General features: G+C 46.0%; 1 protein-coding gene and 2 pseudogenes across 1 annotated transcript in view; 2 read left to right on the plus strand and 1 right to left on the minus strand.

Annotated features, from left to right (window-relative positions):
* Window positions 1-1,984: 1,984 nt before the first annotated feature.
* Window positions 1,985-25,703, plus strand: part of TMEM233 (transmembrane protein 233) — a 32,589-nt gene continuing 8,870 nt past the window's right edge. The window contains exon 1 of the mRNA XM_016149552.2: window positions 1,985-2,439. Coding sequence (XP_016005038.1) covers window positions 2,254-2,439 — 186 coding nt within the window. The 5' untranslated portion in view covers window positions 1,985-2,253. The remainder of the gene's footprint in view (window positions 2,440-25,703) is intronic.
* LOC118603206 lies at window positions 18,619-18,738 on the plus strand (annotated as a pseudogene).
* LOC118603240 lies at window positions 21,271-21,389 on the minus strand (annotated as a pseudogene).

Consider the following 25,703-nt stretch of genomic DNA (forward strand, 5'->3'; position numbering starts at 1 on the left):
GGAGAAAATGTTCAATTGCATCCAAGCCACTGGGGAGTGTACTAAAAATACAGATTCCTCGGGCATTAAAAATACAGATTTCTAGGGTACCCCCGTGGGTAACTGTATCTAATTCTTGATCGAGATCTGGAAGTCATTTTTTCAGTACTCTCAGAAACTTCCGATCCATTCATTCAAGAAATATTTCTTGCATCCCTACCGTGTGCCGGGATAACTCTAAGTGCTGGGGTACGACTTCGAACAAGGTCCAGAACTTACAGCCTAGAGAAAGAACAGTCAGCGAACCAGTATACGAAGTTCAGTAGTGATACATGCCACAGAAAAAGCTGCTCAGATGAAGAATAGTTATGGGGACCTACACAGGATCAATCTAAAGAGAAGATCTCTGTCTGAGGAAGTGACATTTGTGTTGCCAGCTGAGAAAAAAGAAACGGCAGCCATGTGACGGTCCAGGCAGAGGTGGCCACAGCCAACGCAAAGGCTTGATTGAGAACTCGGTCGATCAATCTAATTTTTGGTTTATCCCCACTTGATTAACCAACCAAAATGAGGGAGAAAACATGGCCGACAAGGGACTGTTTCATCTTTACACAATCGCCCAGCGAGCTGTACTAAACACATACTTTGTACCATACTTGGTACCAGACACTGCACCAAGGGGTGACGCTAAGATGAGCAAGACAGTCCCCTCTCTCCAGGAGTTACAGTCCAGTGGGGGAGGCAGATAACAAAATAAATATGGCCCCAGGAGATAGGCGAAAACATCCCAGACCATCAGTTCATGTTCAGAGAAAGCCGAGCAGGTGATTAATACTTTCAAATGATGATGTGAGCTCCTGTTGTTAAGGCTGGGCATCCTGAAATTATTTGCATTTCTTTGTGGCTCTGCCAACTCAGCATAACTGGATTTGGGGTGAAATATTTGCAACAATGGATATTGCATCTCCCATCCTGTATAATGACTATTTGGGGGTGGAATTAATGTCCAAAAAATAGCTAACATTCATTGAGCACTTAGATTCATTCACCTGCCTTCACACGCAATCTCACAGAACCTTCACAAGGTCCCTGTGAGGCAGAGACTCTTATTATTCCACTTTTTTCAGGTGAAAAAATTGGAACTCGGCAAGGCGAAGGGATGTTCTGGAAGGTCGCTCAACTCAGATGAGACAATTTCCCAGCTGTCTGGGTTCAGAGCCTCGGTTCTGGTCCCTACCCCTTTTCATGAATTACTGAGATACTGTTGCAAGTGGTATCCTCGACCCTGGTGTCCAAAGTGGATTCCTCTCTCTTCTCCCAATTATCTACCTGGGTTGTCTACACCAGCCTGATCTACCTGCTTCTCTCTCCAGGGGCCCTGTAGCTGGAAAAGTGGAGAAGAGAAGAAATGTTTCTACAAGTCCTTGTTTCCACACTTGAGAAAAAATGGAGGGCACCAGGGCAGACCCTGGCTGAGAGGTGCTCACGCACGGCTATCCTGGACTCTGGTCTCCAGAGATCCAAGAGCAGTGTGAAAAGGGCTGGACCCAAAGCTGGACACCTTGCTCCCCGCCCACCTGCGGAGGAAGATAAATTACTGAGGCTCACTGTTGAAGATCTGAGTATTAGAAGGAATTGGGGCAAAGGAAGCAAATGAAGTGCCTCAGGGGGCCAGACGATAATGTAAATTATTGAAGTCAACAGGAAGTAGGAACTCCGTGGCCAACTGGATAGGTTGGGGTGACCTCCTGTTCCGTCTAAATACATTCAAATCCAGGTGCTTTATAAATGAATGAATGAAAGAATGAATGACGAAACAAACAAACAAACAAATAAAAGGCTGGTCATCGTCAGCCCACGGGCTGGCCAGTTTGCAGTGTGAAGGAGCTTTGCTGCCCGCCTCCCCGAAGCTCCTCGGCCCCCTCCTCCCTAAAACTCCTTTTATTCCGGACTTGTGGGTGAGTCTGCGTCTGTCAGGCCTCTGGGCGTGTCCGTCGAGTGCCATTCCCCGGTTTCTCAGGCAGGCGGGCTCCCTCTCCGCGCTGCCGCCTCCCCTTACCGCCTTGCTCCCTCCCTCCCTCTTGTGCAGAGGCTCTTGGCCCAGGTCCCTGCGCCCCGGCGGCTGCCAGCGGAGGACGCAGGAGGGGTGAGGTCACGTCTCCCTTGAGCCTCGCTCCGCCGGCTTTTCAGAGCCTCGCCAGGAGCGGGCGGCCAGAGTCCCGGACCGCGCCACCCGTGCGCTCCTCTGCTCTCCCCGCGCCGCCGGCCTCGCCCATGTCTCAGTACGCCCCCAGCCCGGACTTCAAGAGGGCTCTGGACAGCAGTCCCGAGGCCAACACTGAGGATGACAAGACCGAGGAGGACGTGCCCATGCCCAAGAACTACCTGTGGCTCGCCATCGTCTCGTGTTTTTGCCCCGCGTACCCCATCAACATCGTGGCTTTCGTCTTCTCCATCATGGTGAGTGCGTTAGGACCAGGAGGGGACGGGAGGTGGGACTAGGGGGTGGCGTCGCGCCCCTCCCGGAGACCCGGCGCGCTCTGCACAGCTCCCTTCCTCACTGCCCTGAGCGTCCAGGGTTTTTCTCGTCGTCCGCACCTCCTCCTCACCTTTCTCAGGCTCTGGAAACTTCGCTCCACCAGCTCCGCCTCCTCTGCGCTCCTTGTGGCGCTCAGAGCCCCGACCAAGCCTCCCGGGCGGGCTTCCCACTTCCTTCCAGCACCCAGGGTGCTCTCTCTCTCTCTCTCTCTCTCTCCAGCCCGGCAAAGTTCTGCCGCCGACTTTGCGGCTTCTCGCCCTGCCTCCGACATTCCTCCGCACTCCTCGGCTTCTTCCCAGCCCGCTTTTCTAGACCCTCAAAGCGCGCCACCCGGACACGCTGAGTTCCGGGCGCGCGCGGGCGCTCGGTGCCCCGCCGGCCGCGCGCGGCGCTCGGGCTGCCCCGCACGCGGGACCCTCTCGGAGCCAACGGTACTGTGGCTGCGCCCAGGGGGCCGCCTTGGCCGCCGTCTGAGGGTCCCTAAGCGACTCCCGACGCCCTCTCCTTGACCCCTGGTTGCGCACTTTGGCACGCCCTCTGTGGTTCCCTCGGGCACCCCCGGGTCCTCTTTCCTGCGTGCCTCTCTGGGGCGCGCGCGCGCCTCTCTTTTACTCTTCCTACCCCAGCACGTTGTCGTCCTCCCTCATTCGCTGCGCACGCCCCCAGGCGCCCCCAAACACCCCTCCACTGCTCCGTCCTGCGCCCGGGGCGCTCGCGGGAATGCTTTGGGAACTCCGCGCGCCGTGCGGCTCTGCGCGGCTCCGCGCGCTGTTTGCGCGCGGGCCTCCCGGAGGAGAGACGGCGGGGGCCTGGAGTCCGCTACTTTCGGGGCTCGCCTCCGCGGCTCTCCTCAGCCGAGAGGGCGAACCCCACCAGGAGGGCGACGAGCACCCGCGAGCTCTTCGCCTTATTGACTGGAGCAGCTGGCCCGGGGGTGGCCGCGGGGTGAGGTTCGGCCTGGCACCGGCCGGGGACAACCCTGGCAGTGAGCTCCCTCCCCCACCGGCCCACCTCCTCTGCCGCTGGGCAGCGGAACTCCCCAGCCACAGACTGGGGGAGGCCAGAAGCAGCTCAGAGAAGATCGAGGGCCACCGCCCCCTCCCCCATTCAAGTCCGCCCACACTTGTCCGTGGGTGGCACCGCATTCTCTTCGTGGGTACGCACGGAGAACTCATTCGCACCCGCAACTTGCCCTTTCCTAAGCCCCGTTTGTAGGCCGTCTACCCCAAACATCCAAGCGTGCCCCCGTGGAAGTTCCGACTGCCTGGGTTCAAACCCCAGTGCCACCACCACGGGCTAGCTGTAAGATCTCTGGAATCACTACATCTCTCTTAACCCCGGTCTCTTTGTAAAAATGGAAGTAATCATAGCTGTTTTTCTTGGGGTGGTTGTATTAATGAGATGATCATTTTAAAACGCTCGAAACAGTGCTCAGCAAGGTACTTACTGGTAAATCAAAAGTCACTTCCTGGGGCCTTCTCCGATTACTGTTTAAAATCAAACAGTATGTTGTCGTATCTTCACCTAGAATAGAATCTGTCAGGTGGCAGATGCTCAATAAATGTTAGGGAATGAATGCATGTATGAATGAACGGACGGTGTTGATAACCCGCAATGTCTTTTCCCCGCACACTCGAGCCCCGGAAGCCACCTGACTGGGCTTCTTAGGACCAACTAGCGGGTTTCTTTTCTTCCTTCCTCTCCCAAGATTTCCAGTCTTGGTTTTTTTGTAGCAAAGCTGGGAAGGCTGTCACAGCTAAATTCTCCGTGCAGCATCGGAGTCTCTGGCTAGCGCTGGTGCCCGTTCTCTCCTTTTCCAGTGCCAATAGAAAATTGCCTGCAAAGCCTTTTCCTCCTCATTGATCTGTGATGGACTAATGCTCCAGCTGGTGGAGACATGTTGAATACTAATGATGCCACCAGGTGTGTCCTGGAGGTTAAGATGTGTACCTGCTTTGACTAGAAACCTCTTTTTCTGACCTCCCCCCTCCCTACCTCATCCCCATTCCCTCCCCGGAGGCTTTTTCAATAGTTTGATAGCAAGAGACCATTCCAAGGCCAGACGCAGACCCTGGAATCGGAAAGTTGATTGCGGCCGAGTTTCATACCTTTTTATAAGCCTGGGTTTCTTCATCGAGAAAATGGGAATGTGACAAGTGTTTTAAGTTGAGCAAAACTGTTATGAGGATGAAACAAAATAAAGCCGCCACCCCACCCAACCCACGGCATTGTGCTCAGTATCTGCAATATATTGTCAGACTGGTGGATGGATTTGGAGCCTGGAAACATCTTATGTCACATGAAAAAATAACATCCAAGAAGGTGAAGCCCGAATTCTTAAAAGAGCTTCCTGCACCCTCCCCGCCCCCCCCGCCCCCTGCATTCCCTCTAAGGTACTGGGAATGGTTTTTTCATTGAACTAGTACAGAACCGGGCTTGATGAGTTCTCTGATAAAGACTCTAAAGTCCAAAGAACCAAGAGGAAGAGGGAGGCTGTGCAGGAGGAAGGTGGCCAGCCAACTCGGCCGGGCGTGTGCTTTCCCTGGGGCGTGCTGTAATGTTCTACCCCAGCTACTTTCGAATCTCACTTACCTGTACTTTGTAATCAATTCAGCCACACCAATGCTGGGAGTGGTGCCATTCCCCCGGGGAGGCATTTGGAAATGTGGGGGAACATCTGTGGTGTCTCAATGATTGGGGGGCACTCCTGGCATTTATTAAAAAGGACCGAGAGTTCTAATATCTTACAATGCTAGAGACTGTCCCCTGATAAAGAACTGACCTATCCCGGTCATCGAGAGCATCCCAGTATCAAGACAGATAATGCAAACTGACAGAAACATAGACATATGGGAAATATTGACAAGGCTCAAAATAAGTAGTTTCCAGAAAGTAAAGAGAGCCAGCAATCTCAAAAACAATCGATACCTTTATTTATTAAACCAAGCCTGGAAAGCTCTCTATAAAATCACAAAGTTGGAGTAGGTGCTGGGGAATGATAAAACGACTCTGAAAATTACATATTTGAGAAGAGCGTTCCTTGTTCTGTGGGTATCTGTGATCTTTCCACCACCCCAGTCCTGGAGGTTGTGAGGCAGTGGATTGCAGATGAGAATGGGTAAAACATGGCTTTTTGACTCGGAATGTTGCTGGGGCAGGCAAAGCATGTGGAGAAGTCTTTGCTTCTCCACATATCGAAAGTCAATTTGTTGAAAGGGCACTTAACCTGTACTCAATGTCCAGAGACCTATCTCAAGAATTTCCCCCCTAGACCGGGCCACTGCTAGTCCGTACTGCATGTGCATGTGAGATTGAAAATGGCACCCCCTCCTCCACACAGATGCTGCCCTGCACCAGGGCACACAGCTGGGAGAGCGGAGCCCAGGCTAGCTTCCGGGCCTCCCTCATCATGCTCCCGGGTCGTCGGGGTGCATCCCCGGTTAGCTCTGTTTATTCCATCGGAAAGGAACCTCCTGATTTCCATGTGGCTTTTGACCCTGGAGAAAGGATATTTATGTGTTCATGCAGCACATATTTATCGAGCACCTATTAAGTGCCAGGCTATTTTCTGCTATTTGCTATGTTTGTGATTTCGGGCAACTTCCTCAACCTTTCGGAGGCTTGGTTTTACAACCCTGTAAAAAAAGTTGTGATAATACCTACTAAGTGCTCAAAAGAATAAATGGTAACAGTTAAGTAGTTTCATCTCATTGCCTAAAACACAACTAGCACTCAGTACATGTCGATGATGATGATGATGATGATGATAATGATGATTGTGGTGGTGATGGTGATGGTGATGGCGATGGTGATAATGGGTGTATTTTGGGGATACAGTTCATTGCATTTTCCAGTAGCAATTTTCCTGTTTTTATTGAGACTAGCAAATTTGGTAAGAATAAAAGCAATGACCAATAAACATGTCACTGGAATAAGTAACTGTTGCTGCTGAAAGGTAACTATTAATGCCATGCTGAAACACATTCAAATAAACATGGTTATTTGGTTAAACATAGAGTATTGAACACACCTGTTTTTCTCCATTCCCTTCTGAAACCGCTTAAAATGATAGTAAGTGAATTTAGAAGCGTACAAAACCCCCAAGGACAAATTAGAAAAACAGGAAGAGAGATACGAGTGATAACAAAATATTAGAAGATGGAAAATGGCTAGCTTTACAGAATAGATAACAATGAAACTAAATCTTGCAGAAGGAGCAAAAAAAAAAAAAAAGTCAGTTTTCCCTGGAAAACTCTAGAAAGGCTCAGAAATTAGAGGTACCAACTGAAGTTTTCACTTTTGAAGGTAGGAATAAAGGGCAGGGCTGAAGGGAGAAGAGATCTTTGACAGTCTGTTTAAGAAGTCACCAAATCACCCGAAATTATCTACCACCCCATGCCATAGGCACCTACTTCCTTAACAAGCCTGATAGAAAATGAGAGGTTTGCTCCCTGGTGAGACTGAACAGAATAGCTCTGGACACCAGGCACAGCTGAGAGTAAAGTCAAGGTGCCACACTGAAAACAGGGGAGGAATGGAAAGTCTGCATGTCGAGCAAGGAAACCTCTAGCTCCCCTCCCCCACTTGACATCCTTACCCTGGTATCCAGGCAGGAGATCGCAGAGTTCTTCTGTCTACAAGGATGTGACCGTCCAAAAGAAAAAAAAAACCCAAGGATACAAACTTTTAGGAGTCCTCCAGTGAAAGGATGAAATCGTCACCACCGAATCCCTCACTCTAGATGCCCACACTTTGACAAGCCCATCCCCATCCGCAAAACTCTTAAAAAGGTTTTCAGGGTCTCGCTTTGAATCAGGAAGAGACGGTTAGAGATGATCAGACATTTGAGAGATCCTTCTGAATTAAGAGACCTGTGGTTTACAAAAGACATGAAGTAAGTAAATAAATAATAAGAGAAGTAGAAGAAAAGTTCAAGAATACATGATTAACATCCTCAGAGAAGAAGCCATGTGTGTCCACAAAAAAGAACAGGCTGGAAAAAATAAAACAATCACGGAAGCAAAACAGAGCTCTTGGGAATTAACAATATGAAGGTAGATATTTAAAAAAAAAAAAACAGTGGAAGGATTAGCAGTAAAAATTGAGGCACCCTCAAGGAAGATACTAAAATCAAAATGATGCAAAGTATGGAAGCAACTTAGACATCCAGTGATAGATGGATGGATAAAATGTGGCATGTACATACAACGGAATATTACTCAGTTTTTAAAAGAAATTCTTACACATGCCACAACATAGAAGATCCTCGAAGATATTATGCCAAGTCACAAAATAAGCCAGTCACAAAGGGACAAATATTGTATGATTCCACTTACACGAGGTACCTAGAGTAGTCAAATTTGCAGAGACAGAAAGCAGAATGGTGGTTGTCAGGGGCCGGAAGAGCGGGGGATGGGGAGTTAGTGAATTCGGGAAGAGGAGAGAGTTCTGTAGGCGGATGGTGGTGATGGTTCCACAACGATGTGAATGTACTTAATGCTGCCGAACTGTGCACTTAAAATGGTTAAAATGGTAAATTTCATGTTATGTATATTTTATCACAATAAAAAAAAAAGGAAGAAAATATACCCTCAAAAAGATGAAAATAGTCAAGAAAATGTGAATGTCATTCCCCGAAATCCAATATCTAATCAGAAAGTTCCAAAAAAATTCAAGAGAAGAAATGATCAAATAAATAATATCTAGAAAATTTCCAGAACTGACCACATGCATTTCTAGCTTAAAGGAGTTCCTCAATGCTCAATAAAATGAATGAAATGAGATGTGTGTCAAAGCATGTGTGCATCTGGTGAAATTTCAGATATTTAAGGATAAAATCTCTTTCCAAGCCTACAAACTTTCAAGAAGAAGAAACATGCCACGTATGGATTCATTATGGCTTTGGAATTCTCATCAGTTATGCTGAAAGGTAAACGGTAGTGAAAGAATGACTTCAAAATCCTATAGGAAAATTATTGACAATTTTGATTCTAAACCCATCCAAACATTCAACGGAAAAGAAAGAATGAAGGCATTTCAAACATTCAAGATCTAAGAAAAAAAAAAATTACCTGCCATATACTTTCTCTAAGACAGCTACGGGAGGTTATGGGAGTAAGTCAAGAAAGAGGAAGACATAGGATCCACCAAAAAAAAAAAAAAAAGGATCCAACACAGAAGAGAGGCAAAGAGAAATCCGCCTCAAAGCAAGGCAGCATAGCATGTCTCATAAATCTGCAGAAGATGCAACTGCTAATGCGCAGTTGGTCTGAAGCCATTGTCAAAATCTGTTACCTGATTGTGGGCTGGCACAGTAAGCCACAGTCCCACCCCAAACCTGACCACACCTGCCCTAGAAGACAAGGTCCGTGGTCAAAAAGAAAATAAATACCCACAGAATGAAAGGCAAACCAAACTGGGTGTTCTATCTGACCCAGGCTGCTCATCTATCAGAACTATATCTCCAGTGGACTTCAATTAGGTTTAGAGGGGAGATTTTTTTTTTCAGTGACCAGGGCAGAACTTGGAAATGACAGGGTTTGGTCCAGGCAGCTGACCCAGATGCTTAACTGGTCACAAATTGGAGCTCTAAATATTGTCATTCATTGGGTCTCTCAATGTGACTTCTCTCAACCCTCTTTAGCTCTTTCCGCATGATTGTCAGCTCAGAAATGGGCTGTTGATATTATGGACCCCTGCGACTTATTTCTTATGAATTCCTGTGCTCTGAAGAACAGTAAGATGGTCTCAGATGATAAGCACCCTACCAGAAGTGTCGCACTGTTAGAAAGCTCTGCTATAGATACCCACAGATTTTACAGATATGCAACAGCCTTTGCCATGTCAACTGCTTTAAAAAGTGTCTCCACTGTGTGGCAGAGGGTGGCATTTGGGAATCTAGAATTTAAACTACTGTCCTTTTAGTCCTACGTTATTAGAGGTGCAGACTACATCTATTTTAAGATGTTGATCGGTATGTCCTGTAAGAGAAAATACGTTTTAAATGCCATTTTAATTTACCGCTGAAAATGACATAATGGTTGTGTCATGACATTATATGGGAAATATGGATTAAACAAGATTGGCCACTAATGGATGCTTGTGGAAGCTGGGTTATGGGAACATGAGGATTCATTCTGTTATTCTATTTTTTTCATACATTTGAAACTTTCCATAAAAAAAAGAAAGAAGGAAAAAGAAGTCCAGCCAGAACCTCCCTCCCAAAGTCATTAAACCCTGCCCAGATAACAAAACGGTAGCGATTAAATGAGTTGGCAAAGCATGGCGGGGTTGAGGTAGAGTCTGTCATTAATTAATAAGCGAAACTATTTCTGGCTTAAAATTTTTAAATTTTAATGATGAGTTCAGAGTAAACCTTCAAATAATTATGAAGGGGAAGCCAAGAAAGAGGACTCACTTCCTAGATCAGTGTTTCTCAAACTATAACCACTTGAAAATCTTGTTAAAATGCAGATTTTATTCCTCTTTCAACGATCAGCTGGAAAATCACCTCCTCCACGAGGTCTCTCTTGATTGCTCTCCCTCACTCTAGATTGTACCCCACTATATTCTGCACAGATTTCTCTTGGAGCACCTTTACTTCCTTGCACTGATTTGTGTTTATGAGCCCCCTTGAGATTCCACAATGCCAGGCACATGGTCAGTAGGCAACAAATGTTTGATGAATGAATCAATGAACGAATTGTTACGTTTGCTCCTACTTTCCCTTCCCTCCTGCATCTGCATTTCTGTTAAAACTTTTTTGGAAACTATCCAAGAGATGCGGGCTAATGCCAAGGTCACTGAGAGGTCAGCCAAGGCTGGTTCCCAAGGATAATTTTCCTGGCTGGACTGGGGCTCGCCGACAGCCTCACACTGCAGACCGAGGGGTCTACATTTGGAAACTGGTCTCTGTTCTCAACTTGCTGGTCCAGGTCAGGACCCTCCTCAATTTGAAGCTGATCATCCAGATGCGCGATACCTTCAGAGCATGCAACGGGACATACCTGAAAACTTCCGGTTCTGCAAGTTCAAGAATTAAGCCAGACTTTCCAAAACTGACTGGTTCTGCTTGATGGCAAGTTTTACCAAAAAGGGGCCAGGGAATAGAGGGATGAAACTGAGAAGTCAAATGCTAAGTTAAGTAAAAGTGGACTGTTTCGTTTCCTTTAGGGTTTCTTGAAGCCTTTGGCCAACCACTGTGCCTTGTGGTTCTTCAGCGGAACAGCAGGGCACCACACTAAGCATGTGGCCCAGGACCCCTTGATCCTAAAGCTAATGTGCCACAGAACGCACTTTCGGAAATACTGTTCTTAATGACACATTGGCTCTCACTTTTAATGAGCCGAGCCATTGTTGATACGGGGGTATTGCAAGGTCTTCCGTCCTAGTATTCCTGCCTTGTAGATTCATCTCGCCCCTTTTCTTCCAACATAGGAGCTTTTAATGGGTCTCTCTAGCCAGACTTTTGCTGATGTCCGTCCTCCCTCATTCTCTTTCTCTTCTACGGGTGAAATTCAGGAATTTGTCTCTCTGTTTCCTTTACCCTTTATAACATCACTTCTCTCATTCCCCTAATAGGAGACCTGTTATGTTTAATTCCCTCTTCTGATAACTTCATTTGTTCTTTGTTCTGGACAATTTCGATAGTGTGACATTGCTATTGCTGTTGTTGTTGTTAGCACATTTGTCCACATCTTTATTTCTCAAAGCATTTCCCCATGAACGCAATATCACTTGTTCCTTGCGAACCCCAGCAAGGTATGCAAGAAAGCTGTTGTCCCATCTATGCATGAGGAAACGGGGCTCGGAAAGGTCACACCAGTGGACGAAATCAAACATGACAGTCCTGGCCCCCACGGAGTTCACAGACTAGCCTCGTGAAGCATTATAATTAGACTATTAAGCCTCGCCCTGCATCATTCAGGAAGATCCCCCTTTTAAGAGTCCTGCCCCATCGATTCAAGAAGCTCATCTAACAGTCTCAATCAAGCCTGGCAGAATTCCTCCCTAGCTTCTTGGCTTTAATGATAGATAGGTAAAAGGACAATTCTCACTCTGTCCTTGAAGATATTTATGGGAGAAGCGGCCCAGAAGCCCAAGAAGGAGACAGATAAGCATGAATGAATGAATAAATTCATGGCAAGGAAAATACACCTTGTGATCTGCGAACCCAGTCTGAGCAAGCAAAATTGAAACAAAAAATTGTGAAGTCATCTAAAAACTTGGACATGATTACTAAATATTTACTAAGTGCCCACATTCATCAGGCTATTTTTGAGGAAGGCTGCTGTCTAGGAGTTTGGGGTCTAAGACAATACTGACCTGTCTAAAGGGACTTCTCACACCTGGGCAGGGTATTTCAGACTATGTTCAGGCAGTGATGTAAGCCTGCACAAGTGTGTCAGTGTGTGTGAGAGAGAGACAGAGAGAGAGACAAAAAGACACAGAGAGAGACAGAGAGAGAGAAAACCTCACTTACTTCACACTGGCCAAGTATGTACCAGAGATAAAGGGATGATAAAGATAAAGACGGCTCTGAAAGAGAGAAGTGTTTTGAAGAAAAGAGAACAAGTTCTAAAATTAGGATTTCAGTATTGACAACTCAGTAGATCAAACTATCGGCATATTCACAATAGCAAACGAAAATTAAAATACCAGGAATAAACCTAGAAAATATGCAGGATCTATACAAAGAAAGCTTTGCCAAGAGATTAAAATTTTAAAATAAAACTTAACTAAAGGGAGAGGAATAACATGACATATTTGATGCTCATCCCAGCATTAATTATTAAGTGAATTATAAAATGAGTTAATAAGCATGAAGCGTGATGCTTGGCGCAGGCTAACTGCTTAATTGTTGTCGTTCTTGTTGTGGTCTAAATGTGAAAAATTAGAAATAGATATAAAAATTGATTCCAACATAGGAGATTGACTAAGTAAGTTACAATATGTCCATTTGTAACATGGACTACTGTTAACGCATGCTTAACGCATGCTTTTGAAGAATTTTTTTGTCCGTTTGTAACATGGACTACTGTTAACGCATGCTTAACGCATGCTTTTGAAGAATTTTTGTGATGCAGGGAAATGTTTAAAAGGTCAAGTGGAGAAAAAAGACAGACTATAAGGTTGTATGTGCAACGGGAGTCTACATTCTTTATCAGTTAAAAGTATCCACACACCCATAATCATGCATTCCCATGCACGAACATACATGAAGGAAAAAGCCTGGGAAGTGTTCCGAAGTGTCCACACTGGTCTCCTCTAAGTGGCAGATCGTGGACAGTTATAACGTAAAGGCTAAGAGCAAACTTCTATTTTCAGGCCCACCAGGGTCTGAATCCTGGTTCCACTGCTTTCTGTTATATGCCATCGATGGAGTAACTTAATCTAAGCCTCGGTTTCCTTATCTGTCAATTGGAAAGAACCCTCCAAGGGGTCGTCATGTGAATTAAAAGGGATCATGTAGGCAAAGTACTTGCTAAACCTTAGCTAGTATAACCTCAAATTTGACTATAAATGTTTAGTATTTTCCAATTTTCTATAGTAAATGTTTAGACCACACTTCTAGTCAGAGATAAGGATTTTTTTTCTAAAGATGATAACAAGAAAAAAAATCTTCAGAACGAAGGAAGGGGTTGGTAAATAAGTGAATTCTGCTCCATCTCGAAGGGGGATTTTTGATCTAATTCACGTTCTCACCGAGAAGAAATCGTCAGCTCTATAGTCCACTCAAAACAAATGCTGTTTTATTCTGACATTTTGTTCTAGTCCTGAAAAATCTGTAAGCACAGAGAGACTACAGGTTAGTACAGTTCCTGCCACAAAGCAAATGCTTGGAAAAAGTCAGAAGTTTTGTTGTTTCGGTTCCAATGTTACTGGGTTTTTACCTAAGCAGAAGCTCACGTCCACTAATATTAAGTCCACTGTTTTTTTTTCAATTGAAATAAAATTGATGTGTGATTTTGTGTAAGTTTAAGGCATACAACATGTGGATCTGATACATTTCTATATTGTGAACCGGCTTAGCAAACAACTCCGTCACAACATATCATCGTTTCTTTTTCATGATGGCAACAATTAAGGTGTAGTCTGTCAGATCTTTGATGTTTAGAAGTTCGATGTTCAGAATATAGTATTGTTGTCCATAATCACTATATTGTGCATTAGATCTCAGGGCTTATTTACCTCCTAGTTGCAAGTTTGGGTCCCTAAATGCCATCTCCCCAATTCCTCCATTCCCCAGCCCCTGTAGCCACCACTTGGCTCTGTTTTCATGACTCTGGCTCTTTTAGAGTCTCCATGTAAGTGATGTCATATAGTATTTGTCTTTCTCTGTCAGACTTATCTCACTTAACATAATGTTCTCAAGGTCCATCCACGTTGCCACAAATGGTAGAACTTTCTTCTTTCCGGTGGCTAAATAATATTCTATTGTGTGTGTGTGTGTGATCATATCTTCTTTATCCACTCATCCGTTGTGGCACCCATATCTTGGCTATCATGCATGATGCTGCAGTAAACACAGGAGTGCATGTATCTCTTCAAGATCTGTTTTCATTTCCTTTGGGTGAAATGCAGAAGGGGATTGCTGGATCATGTGGTAGCTCTATTGTTAATTTTTTGAGGAACCTTCACACTGTTTTCCATAGTTAAGCCCACGTTTTTGTTCTGTCAGCCACATAGTGGGTACCTGATGCTCCTCGGGTAAGTTCTTCATGCCTTTGAAGGACAGGTGGCTCATAATATTTTTCCTGCAGCCACTCTGTCTCTTCGGGGAGTATCTACCAACGGAAGGAAATGACAGACTCCAGAGAGAATGTCTCCATCACTTCAAACATCCCGTGAGCCGCCCCCAGAATCCCTCCCACATCCGTGCTGGATTGCGGCAACATCCAAGGCCCCTTTTTCAATAAGAAGGAAAAGGAGGGGGCGAGGGATGTGGTAAGCAGACATCTGTGGGGTCAACGACAGAGAAATCCTGGGTCACCAGCCTTCCCTTCGGTTTATGGCCATCCCTGGCTCCTGCCGCCATTGTAGAAAGTGGCCAGGTGGCAGTTAGCTCTGAAGTTCAAAGAGAAAAGCTAGGAGGAGGAATTCAGATGAAGAAGGAGCGCTAAAGCCAATACAAAGAAACATGACTCGAGAGTGCCTGGTCCCCTCAGTGAAGGCACCACAGCATCTGGGAAACTTTCTGCCTCGGTTTCTCAAGGGTAGAAAGCAGGGGGTGGGTTCTCCCACACATAGCCAACCATCCAGCAATTTCTGAACACTTACTACGTGCCAGACACTATGGTGACCCTACAGATAAATGCCAGCTGTATACAGCTGACATTGGGGCATCTCAGTGACTGGAAGCAGCCTACGTGTTGGGTCAGTGAATTAACCACTCTTCGTCCCCTCAAGAATTCTGAACCGGTTAAGAAATAAGACACAGGAAACTAACGGATGAGCTGTTTGGGAAGTGTGGCTTCAGATCCACAGCCAACAGGATCCGCTCTGCTCCCAAACTGGGCAGGCTTCCCCAAGCCTCCATGAGCAGCACAGGACACCCACAACCTCCCTGCCCCCCCCCCCCCCGAGCTCATCAAATGAGACAGTTAAGATCCCAGCTCTCCAGGAACTTCCATGCGAATAGGGGGAGACAGACCACACATAAGATCATTTAGGGGAGCAATACACACAGTGAAGAGAAAAAATGTAGAGAGCAGATTAGTGGGGGCAGATGGCGGCGAAGAGATTCTATTTTCAAAAGGGTGATGAAGGATGAGAAGAAGCCAGCCATAGGAAGATGTAGGCAGAGCCAGGACATGCAAAGGCCCTGGGGTAGAATAAGGTTGGTACGTTCCAGAGACATATGTTATGACACCTGCTCATCTACTTAAAATGGATTTAACTCCCCCAGGGAGGAGTCTCGACATAGGCCACAGAATAGAACGCTGGGACTCTGCTACCCTGCCGGCCTCACACAAAAGCTCTTAACAGAACACCATGGTGTCAAGCCAGCCTGTTCCCACACTGAGCACAGATTCTTGGATTCCTTTTACTTCAAGCCTCATCCCCAACTAGAACAATGACTCGAAGCTGATTCGGCCACTACGGGAGCAGGGTCTGTTTTAATTTCCTGAAGTATAAACCATTTGTTTATTGTTAATAAACGACAGCCCAGATTTCACCGGCTCTTGTCCCTCCCTGCTAGGTCAACCCCTCGCGAAATTCTATATTTCTAGGAGGTGTTTCTCACGCGCTCACACAAGAGTCTGATCGGCTAACTGTTCCACCTGCAGAGCCCGGCTGCTAATTCCGGCAGGTACTAGTGCAGCCAAGGCTGTCTCTAAGCCGGCCGCCATCTCTCGCCAGGCCCCACCAACTTCTCTGGTCCCCTGGAACCCTCAAGGTGCAAAATGCTCTGTCACTGCCTCTCACTCCTTTAAAAAATAAATAAAATAAAACAATGTACAACCGAGTAATGTTTAGTATTTTCACAAGGTCATATGATCATCAGCACTATTTAATTCTAATAAATTTTCGTCATTCCAAAAAGAAATCTCATACCCATTAGCGGTCGCTCCCCATCCCCTCTTCCCTCCCCCCCCTCACGGCCCCTGGCAACCACTGCAGGAAAATGCGGCATAATCTACTTTCTATCTCTATGAATTTACCTACTCTGGACATTTCATATAGATGGAATTGTATATGATGTGATCCTTCATGTTTCAATTCTTTCACCTGGCATAACGTTTTCCAGGTTCATCCATGTCGGACCACGTATCAGTACCTCCTCCTTTTTAAGGCTGAATAATATTCCATTGTATGGATAGACCACATTTTGCTTTTTCACTCATTTGTTGATGGACATTTAGGTTGATTCCATTTCTTCGGCTCTTATAGGCTACTATAAATAATACTGCTGTCTATGGCCATGCCACCCTGAACAAGCCCAATCCTGTCTGATCTCGGAAGCTAAGCAGGGTTGGGCCTGGTATCTATCTGGTATCTATCTATCTATCTATCTATCTATCTATCTATCTATCTATAAATAAATAATGCTGCTGTGAACATTCATGTATAAGCTGTTTGTGAACACATGTCGATTTTCTTGGGCATATACCTAGGGATAGAATTGCTGGGTCGCATGGTGATTTCCGGTTTTACTTTTTGGGGAGCTGTTTCCAAAGCAGCTGTGCCATTGTACATTCCCACCAGCAATGAGTGAGGGTTCTGGTTTCTCTGCATTCTCAATAACGCTTGACATTGTCTGTCTTTTTCATTCCTGCCATCCTGGTGGGTGTCTTGTTATGACTGACATTTCCCTGATGACTAATGAAATTGAGCATCTTTTCGTGTGCTTCTTGGCCATTTTGTAGACCATGTTTGGGGAAAGGTCTATTCAGAGTCTTTGCCCACTTTTGATTGAGTGGCTTGTCTTTTTTCCTTGTTGAGTTGTAAGAGCTCTTTACAGCCTCTGGAAACAAGTCCCTTATCAGATACTTAATTTGCAAATATTTTCTCCTCTTTAGTGGGGTGTCTGGGCCTTCCTCCTTCCACTGCTTTGTGAACCTTGCTGGAGAGGGTCTGTCTCTGTGTTGCAGAATTTTTAGCAAAACAACGCCTTCCTTTTTTTGCTAGTGGCCACTCTTCCCCTTGGCTCTCAACATGAACCTTGGGCTGGCAAGAGATTCAAAGGCAGACACTGTGTGGGTTCAGCTCTTCATTCAACTCCCGGGTTCAAATCCCAGCTCCACCCCTTTGCCTGACTTCTCTGAGCCTAGTTGCCTTACCTGTACAACGGGAATGTCCATACAGATCTCTCCGTGGTTTTCAAGATTAAAGATGCTAATACTGGTCTCTTTTACACTCGTATCTCAGTAAAGCCTCAGAACCAGCCTGCGCTGTGCTATAGACACGATTATCCCCATTTTACAGATGAGGAAAATTGAGATTCAGAGCCAGTCCTACAGGCCTTATCTTCCTTGCTGTTCAGCTACTACCTTATGAAAGATGCTTACATCTATTGTATAACACTGTCTGCAATAAAATGAGGCATAGCGTAATTCACATGCAAATATCGGGGGGTGGGGCGGGTTCCATTTACATGAAGAACTGTCAGTGATTCTGACTTATAAAATAAAGGCTAAGGGACTGAAATTCTTTCAGGAGCACTTGACCTCAAACCCCAAATTCCTTCTTCTGGTCACGCAGACAGCACCCCCCCACCCCCCCCCCACCTCCCCGTGTCTGCCAGGCTACGGCAGAGCCTCACCCTGCAGGACTGTGTTGTAGAAGTTAGAAGACTCGGTTTGCTCTCCGTTCTTCCACTACCAACATAACTGGCTGTCTTGGTCGGGGAGTTAGGCTGGCCAACTCTGTGTCGGTTTGCTTTGTTTGTGTATCCGTTTGGTTTTCCGTCACTCCAACCTCATGGAAGGGGATGCAGGGCATGCTGAGAGTCAGGCCCTCAGCTGGGCACACTGGACACAGAGCTGCGAATGTGGAGAGACATGGTGTCTGCACTCGTGGAGCTCACGGTCAGGTGACAGAGACAGACGCTCAACCGGTCAATAGCCAACGGAGTAAAATAACCCCAATTCACAGCAAGAGCCGTGAAGGAAACACACCGGGGGCTGCGTCGGAGCACAGGTCAGGCGACCTGCTTTAAGATGCAGTGGCCTGAGAAGTCTGCCCGGAGGAGGCTGTCATGTGAGCCAAGACAGGAAGAAGGAGCAGGCGCTGGTCACGTGAGACAGAGAGGAAAGAGAGCTCCAAACAGAGGAAATGACCTGGACGATGACCGGAGGCCGGAAAGAGGGAGACAGTGAACAAGGACGAAGGCTCCGAAGGAGGCTGGAGAGGCAGGCACGCAGGAGCCAGAGGGCCTAAAATGTGAGTCTCTCTGCAGGGGCAACAAGGAGCCAAGGACGGGTGTCCAGCAGAGGCCACTCGGGGCTCCCATCTCATCTATGCACGCGAGTGACCTATGCTCTATTCTCATAGGGTGTTATCCGATATCAGGAGATTGCCGGAAAAGCTACTTCCCACTAACGTGCCACTGGCTGCTGAGGTTCTGTTACCTGCCAGGTAATAGAAACATGCCTCTGGTCTACGGCCATGCCACCCTGAACAAGCCCGATCCCGTCTGATCTCGGAAGCTAAAGCAGGGTCGGACCTGGTTAGTACTTGCATGGGAGACCACTTTGGAAGACCAGGTGCTGTAGGTATAAAAAATAAAATTTAAAAAGGAGTTGTAAGCTGACAAAGTCCTTGCAATCTGTGAGGTCAACCAAAGGTTGCCTCACCTAAAAAATATATATATATATATGTCTTCTGTCCCACATTGAGGAAAAAGAGGACTTAATGGAAGAACTCTTGACTTTTACCCAGTTTTTTCCTAAACACTGGGCACAGCTGTAAGAGAGAGCAATAGAGTAAGGGGAGTGTGGAACATATCAAAGTATATTTAATAGCTCACTTATTTTCACTTTCATCAATCAGCATATGACATAATGATATTAATATCGACATGATAGCTGACGCTTATTGATACCGTCTGCCAAGCACTGCTCTAAACACTTTATGTGTATTAACGCCTTCAATCCATAATGAGCAGGAAGCCAAAATAAGAACTAACTGACAATGTTTTCCATTGTTATTATTTTGTGTTTAGGGGCTAGTTTTGTTTCAGCGTGAAGATGGAAATTCTGAGCACGGTTTGGTGGTAGACAAGAACAAAGAAAATGTATGAATATTTGTCAGGGAGATCAGCGGTACAGCTTGAAGATATTTTTGCCCTATTTTCTCAGTGGCCAAAATTGTATTCAGTTAGAATCTAGCCAGCTACCTGGTGCTGCATTATCAACAGTGCGTTAAATCTAGCTCTTAGGTTCTTTGGGACATAAAGAAGTAGTTATTGTGAGCGCTTTGTCAGTGAACTCACCATCTTTTATGTAAGTCTGTAGCCCCCTTGGCAAGCTGCCTTTGAAAGCAGAAACATTATTTCTTTCCTTCTCTCCCTTGTTGTCTCATCTGTAAAGTGGGGGATACACTTTGACTGTTATTTTAAGGCGGTAATTCATTATGATAACATAGCCCCTGGCTTCACCTCCAGCCTCATCTCCTGGTCTCTCTCTCTCTTCCGCCCTTTCATTCCTACATTTCCGTCCCTCTGGGTTTTCTTGAATGCCTGCGACGCAGACTCCTCCCCTACCTCTTTACCTTCGCATTCGCTGTTCTCTCTGCCACACTTCTGTCTCCCCTGTTCTTCACGGGCCTGGTGCCTTCTCGGCGCACCTGTCCTGACCTCAGCGAGAGCTCCCTCCCTCCCACCCGCTCTTCCTAGCTTACGAATATTCCATAATCATCTTGTTTATTTGCATGTTTACGTATTTATGTTCCATCCTCACCAGAACGTAAGCTCCATGAGGGCAGGCGGCAGTGCCTCGCACATAGTTGGTGCTCAATAAATATATTTCCAATGAATGAATGAATGAATGAATGTCTATCCATCCAGGACAGTGGTTCTCAATTCTTCCCAGCCTGGGGTCCGATTCCAAAAATACTGATGCTGTTGGTCCCATCCCTAGGTCTGGGACGAGGCTTGGGCATAGGAATTTTTTCAAGCCCCTCCAGGTAATTCCGAGGTGTAGCCAAGGTTGGGAGCCACCAACGCAGCATATAAACAGTATAACTTTGCAGAGCTTCGTCTCAGACCCGCACCTGGCGGCCGCCCCGTAGGGGACGCTGTCACATCCGGTCTCATGTGGGATGCAGCGAGAAGTCTGCCGAAAAGACCAGAGGGAGAGGATGGAGCACTTCCCGCGTTTTCCTGGCTCGGGACGGCGGAACAGCTTCGCCGCTCGATGTAACGTGTCGTGAATTCCTAATACATTAGAAACACTGGTGTTCAGTTCCAGTGATCAAAATGTATGGGGTCACGTTGGGTCTCTCCCTCTTGGAAACGTGGGTGCCAGGGGCCGCCTCTCGACACCATCTCGCTGCCCCCTGCTGCGGTCTCCTTGAGGTCGGGCGTAGAAACCGTCACCTTCCTTCCTGGCTCCTGACCAACCTTCTTTCAGTGGGTATTTGAGTCTCGTGTGTCCATCCAGGGAAGGGATATAAATGAACCTGAAATGACGAGATGTAGTGACCATGGCATCATTAGTATTTACTGCAGGAGAAAGGAACTCGCCCACTTTTCTGTCGAAATGTGACCTTTGCTGGCTCGAGGCAGCTGACCAAGACCTGGAAGCTCTAATTGCTGGGCTTCGTAATGACTCTCATATTTTTCCAGCATAAGCCCAGGCCCAAAGAGAAGGGAAAAGGCACCACTGGGGACTCTTGAGTGCTCATGAAGGAGAATAAACTGGAAAGAAACTAAAGGTCCGTCTTTTTAACACACTGTGCACGATGAACAGAGACAGGAACTTGCCATCCAACACCTTAAAATAAGGGTGGCTGTGCAACCCAATTCCCCGGACTCCATCCTAAGGAGAGGCTTAAATGTGCACAAAAATACACGAATAAAGGTATCCACTGCAGCATGTTATGTAATTGCTACAAACTATATATAACTGAATGTCTGTGGGTGAGGAATGACCATTGAAGTGACTACTGGTGACTACTGCAGAGCCATGGAAAAGAATAAAAACTTCTTCTGTAAGTTTCAAGCTATTTTTTTTTTTTAAGGTGAGGCAACCCTTGGTTGACCTCGCAGATTGCGAGGACCTTGTCAGTTTATAATCCCTTATTTTTTAAGCCTATAGCACCTGGTCTTCCTAGGTGGTCTCCCATCCAAGTACTAACCAGGCCCAACCCTGCTTAGCTTCCAAGATCAGATGAGATCGGGCTTGTTCAGGGCAGCATGGACGTAGATGGTTTGAAGCTGTTTGAAAACAAAAAGTTACCTCCAAAAAATGCACCATGACAAATTAAGATTTGCTCCAAGAACGCAGAGTGACGCAAAGCCAGGAAATCCGTCGCTAGAACTCATTATTTTGAATGACTGGAGAAAGAAAACAGGAATGAGGCAGACCTAGAAGCACTGGCTTGGAAAGCTGCCCAATCTACATTAAGTGGAAAAAAGCAAGTTGCAGAACAAGTGTAGTATGATGCTATTCATATTTTTGGAATAAAGACAGACAGACAGACAGACACACACGCACACACACACACACACACACACACACACACACACACTTTACCAAACTACGTGACTTCGGGCAAATCCCTTTTATTTCTCCAAGCCTCCATTGTTCCCATCAGTAAAGTGGAACCGATAAAGCATTTACCTCATAGGGTTGTTACGAGGGCTAATGACATAATCCTTGAAAAGGATTTCACACAGTGCCTGGCACAGAATAAATGCTCAATCGATGTTACTGTTATCATTACTATTTTGTCAGAGAAAGACTGCGAGGCTGCAACATTTCAAAAAGAAAAAAATTTACTTGAAAAGAAAGGCAAGGAAGTCCCAACTTCAAAACTGCCAGCTAGCTAAACGAAAAGCACAACACAAGTATTTAAAGAAAACAAAGGCAAAATTGCCAAGGTTACCAAGTTTTACCTTAGTCTGTTCATGATTTTTTTAAAAAAAGAGCAAAACAGTATCTTTCTCCGAAGATTACAGTATCCACAAAGGAAGTGACCCATGTTTAGGCATCAGCAACACAAAAGGCAGGGATAAATCTGTCTTTGCCAAGACTTATGGGAAATACTCAAAGTTTTAATATTGGAGGGATGCAGGCTAGACAGACCCTGTAATTCTTGGTTTATCTCAGGGTGCAAATTGCTGTTTCTACTGACTGCAACACATGATGTGCTTAGTCATAACAAAAGCAGGAGAAGTGTCAGTTTTCCTTTCATATTCTTCATGGGGGAAAAAAAAAAATCTAGACACAAATGCACCAAACTGCTAACAATGTTTATCTCTGGGACATAAGATAGGGAGAAGAGCTTACTGGTTGCTGTATATGTTTCCATATGATTTGAATGCTTTACATGTTCACGGATTACATTTGTAATTTGCAGAAGAATAAGATCACGAAAGTTTCAAATATCTAAGCCATCCCGTTTCTTTCCAGTTCTTCCACAGCAGATGAGGTGGTTTGCTTTCTAAGCTCCTCAGAAAAAAAGATTTATGAACCATGCATTTTCTCTAAAACATTTGTACCACTTCAGTCTGCAGCATCTGCCAAGAGACCCTAATGTGCCATTCCAGTTGAGAGAGGAAAGAATTACAGCCAATGAATTGGGGAGGGGGAATCAGTCCCTTTCTGCTTCATTGTTAGCTCTCGACCCCGAATCCAAGACCGTCCAGCAGTGAAGTCTTTTAGAGTGAAATATTACAATTCTAGAGTATCCACCCTCATTTCTCCCACCCCCCACCACCTCCATATTTACCCAACAGATTTCCCCTGGGCAGCCCCTTCTCCAAGAACCAGAAGAAGAAATGAATTCATAAGAGAACTCATGAGGAGAGAAGTATCCACAGTTGATACTGCAAGAGGCCAACCATGCCCCACTCCTGGAATGATTCAGCATCTCCCTTATGAGCCTCAGAGAAATGAGGGTTTGCAGAGAGGGCGGCCACATAGAAGAAGCCAGACTGGCAGCAGGTGCTGAAGGATGGGCAGGATTTGCCAGGGGCTTGCAACCAACTCTTCCTCGGCCAGGTCACCAACACAGTTCTGCTGACCTGTACCAAATTAAGTTAAGTGGCCCGGGGACACACCTCCCATTCATTTATGCTCAAAGGCAAAGCAAAGATGATGGCTGTACCTGTCCTTCCCACTTCTGTCATCACTGCCCCTGCAAACGCGAAACTGGTTTCTCATCCAAATAGCCAGGAGTTGACGATGTTTGGGGACAGAGGGCGTTCCATTATTTTTCCTCGGATTAATAGCAACACAGGTACATCATCATGACTAATCTCAAAACTGGGTTTTCCAAGGTACCACAACAGAAAAATGATCAGCGTAGGAGAGTCTGAATCGACATGATTCTAAAACTGAATTATAAGTTCAGAAGTTAGGGTTCTGAAATGACACGCACTGACTTTGATTGTAAAGACTCTAAAGCGAATTTCTGAAACTTGGGTCCTCAGAAAGATTCTGCTCCAGCAACGGGGAGAGTCTGAAAACCTGTGATTCTGATAAGTAGCCCGGATGATTCCATTGCACTCCAAGGATTTCAGTTTCAGAGGCAGAACAAGACATGTCATAGCAATTTACAATGAAAGCTAACATTTATTGAGCATAGACCACATGCTGGGCCAATGCGTGCATTAATTCATTGGCTCCTCCAATGTGTAGAAATTGCTATCACTTGCCCCCAATTTGCAAAAGAAAACACTGAGACTTAAAAAGCTTGATAATTTGCTCTAATGCTCATAGCTGATGAGACATGGTTTAGAGCTCACGCTGTGGGACATACTTCCTTGGGATAAATCTTAAGGTGATGAGCGTCTTGACCCTGCCGGACATTAAGGAGAGCTGCCCGGACCAAAGGTTTTCCATCCTCAGAAGCTTTAAAAAAGAAAAAGAAAAAGTCTCCGTCCACAGAAAATGGATAAACAGAATGTGATACATACATACAACGGAATATTATTCAGCCGTAAAAAGGAAACTCTGACACGTGCCACAACGTGGACAACCCTTGAGGATATTATGCTAAGTGAAATAAGACAGTCACGAAAGACGACTATCACATGCCACTCATGTGAGGTACCTAGGAGTCAAGGTCATGGAGACAGAAAGTAGGATGGCGGTTGCCAGGGCTGAGCGAGGGGAAGGATGAGGAGTTCGTGTTCGGTGGCTACGGAGTTTCAGTGTGAGATGACGAGATATAGTGATGGTTGCACAACAGTGTGAACGTACTTAGTGCCACTGAATTAGGCGCGCAAGAGGTAAGATGCACAATTTTATGTTATGCATATTTTGCCACGATGCTTTAAAAAAAACCGATGTCTGGTCCCGTCACTAGTGTAACATCGGAATCCAGGATAGGGCCCACCTATCCGTATTAAAAAGACTATTAAATAATAACAGCCGAGTGTTTCTCATGGGCACCCGGAGTCGAGAACTCCGCAAGTCAGGACTCGGGTTTCTGGAACGCGTCGGCGGGCAGTGCCCGAAGTCACTGCAGCTTCCCACCCTCCCATTCTCCGGCGGGAGGGCTGAGAGCAAGTCCTCTTCATTGCGAGTCTCCCGGCCCGTGGCTCACTAAGGTGGCCCGGCTCCAAGATTTAATGGAAGGTTCCGGAAGCAGAAAGCTCTGCGGTATCCTGGGTGTTTCTCTGGCTTTTAATTGTCTGCATATGCCTAATCCCCCTTAATAGTCCAGGAAGAGGAGTGATTATTACTCAAGGGCTGTGATTTCAGGATGAAAAACAGAGGTTCCCACTGAAATCTACACTTCGCGGCGCTGATTAAGTCTCCGTGTCTGTAACGTACGAACGTGTATTTCTGGGCTCTGGGCTGCAACACAACTCTCTGGGAGATCCCTCTGCTGTGGGAGTTGTGCTAGAGAGGCTTACTGTAAGAGAAGGGCGGCATCTGGCCTTCGGCTCAGCGGCGCAAGTATTCTCAAAGCACCTCCACTTTGCCTGGCCCCAGGCTAGGTTCCAGGGGGACCCCCCGGTGCCCTTAACAAACTCATATTCTGTAGAGAAGCAGACATATTCTTTCAGCCAATATATATTTCTCAAGCTGCTGCAATGTAGCTGATACTGCTCAAAGTATTAGCAACAAAGGCAATATTTAAAATATTTAACAAGTTTGGCAGGAGCACAGAATCAGAAAGAATGATCTGCTGGACCCTGTGGTACCCCTCAAGTTGCTGGATTGTGAGGAGGTCTGGGGGAATTCAGAGGGGCCAGGGTGGCTGGGATATCGGGAGGGGTAGCTGCTATTTACCAGCTGGTACACAAGTATTTCAATATTTTAACATCATGAGTTAGGTACCAATTGAATGACAGCTTGGCTTGGGCACAGAGGTAAGCAGTTCGGCCAAGGTCCTTGACCTCCTGGATCAACCTAGTGCAGGAGGAGAACTTTTTCCATCAAAGACCAAATAATAAATATTTTAGGCCTTGTAGGCAGTGAGGTCTCTGCCCCAGCTACTTAAGTCTGTCGTTGTAGCACAAAAGCAGACACACGCAATAGTAAATACATGAATGTGGCTATTTGCC

The sequence above is a fragment of the Rousettus aegyptiacus genome, unplaced genomic scaffold (assembly GCF_014176215.1).
Source record: "Rousettus aegyptiacus isolate mRouAeg1 unplaced genomic scaffold, mRouAeg1.p scaffold_m13_p_5, whole genome shotgun sequence".
Lineage (NCBI taxonomy): Eukaryota > Metazoa > Chordata > Mammalia > Chiroptera > Pteropodidae > Rousettus > Rousettus aegyptiacus.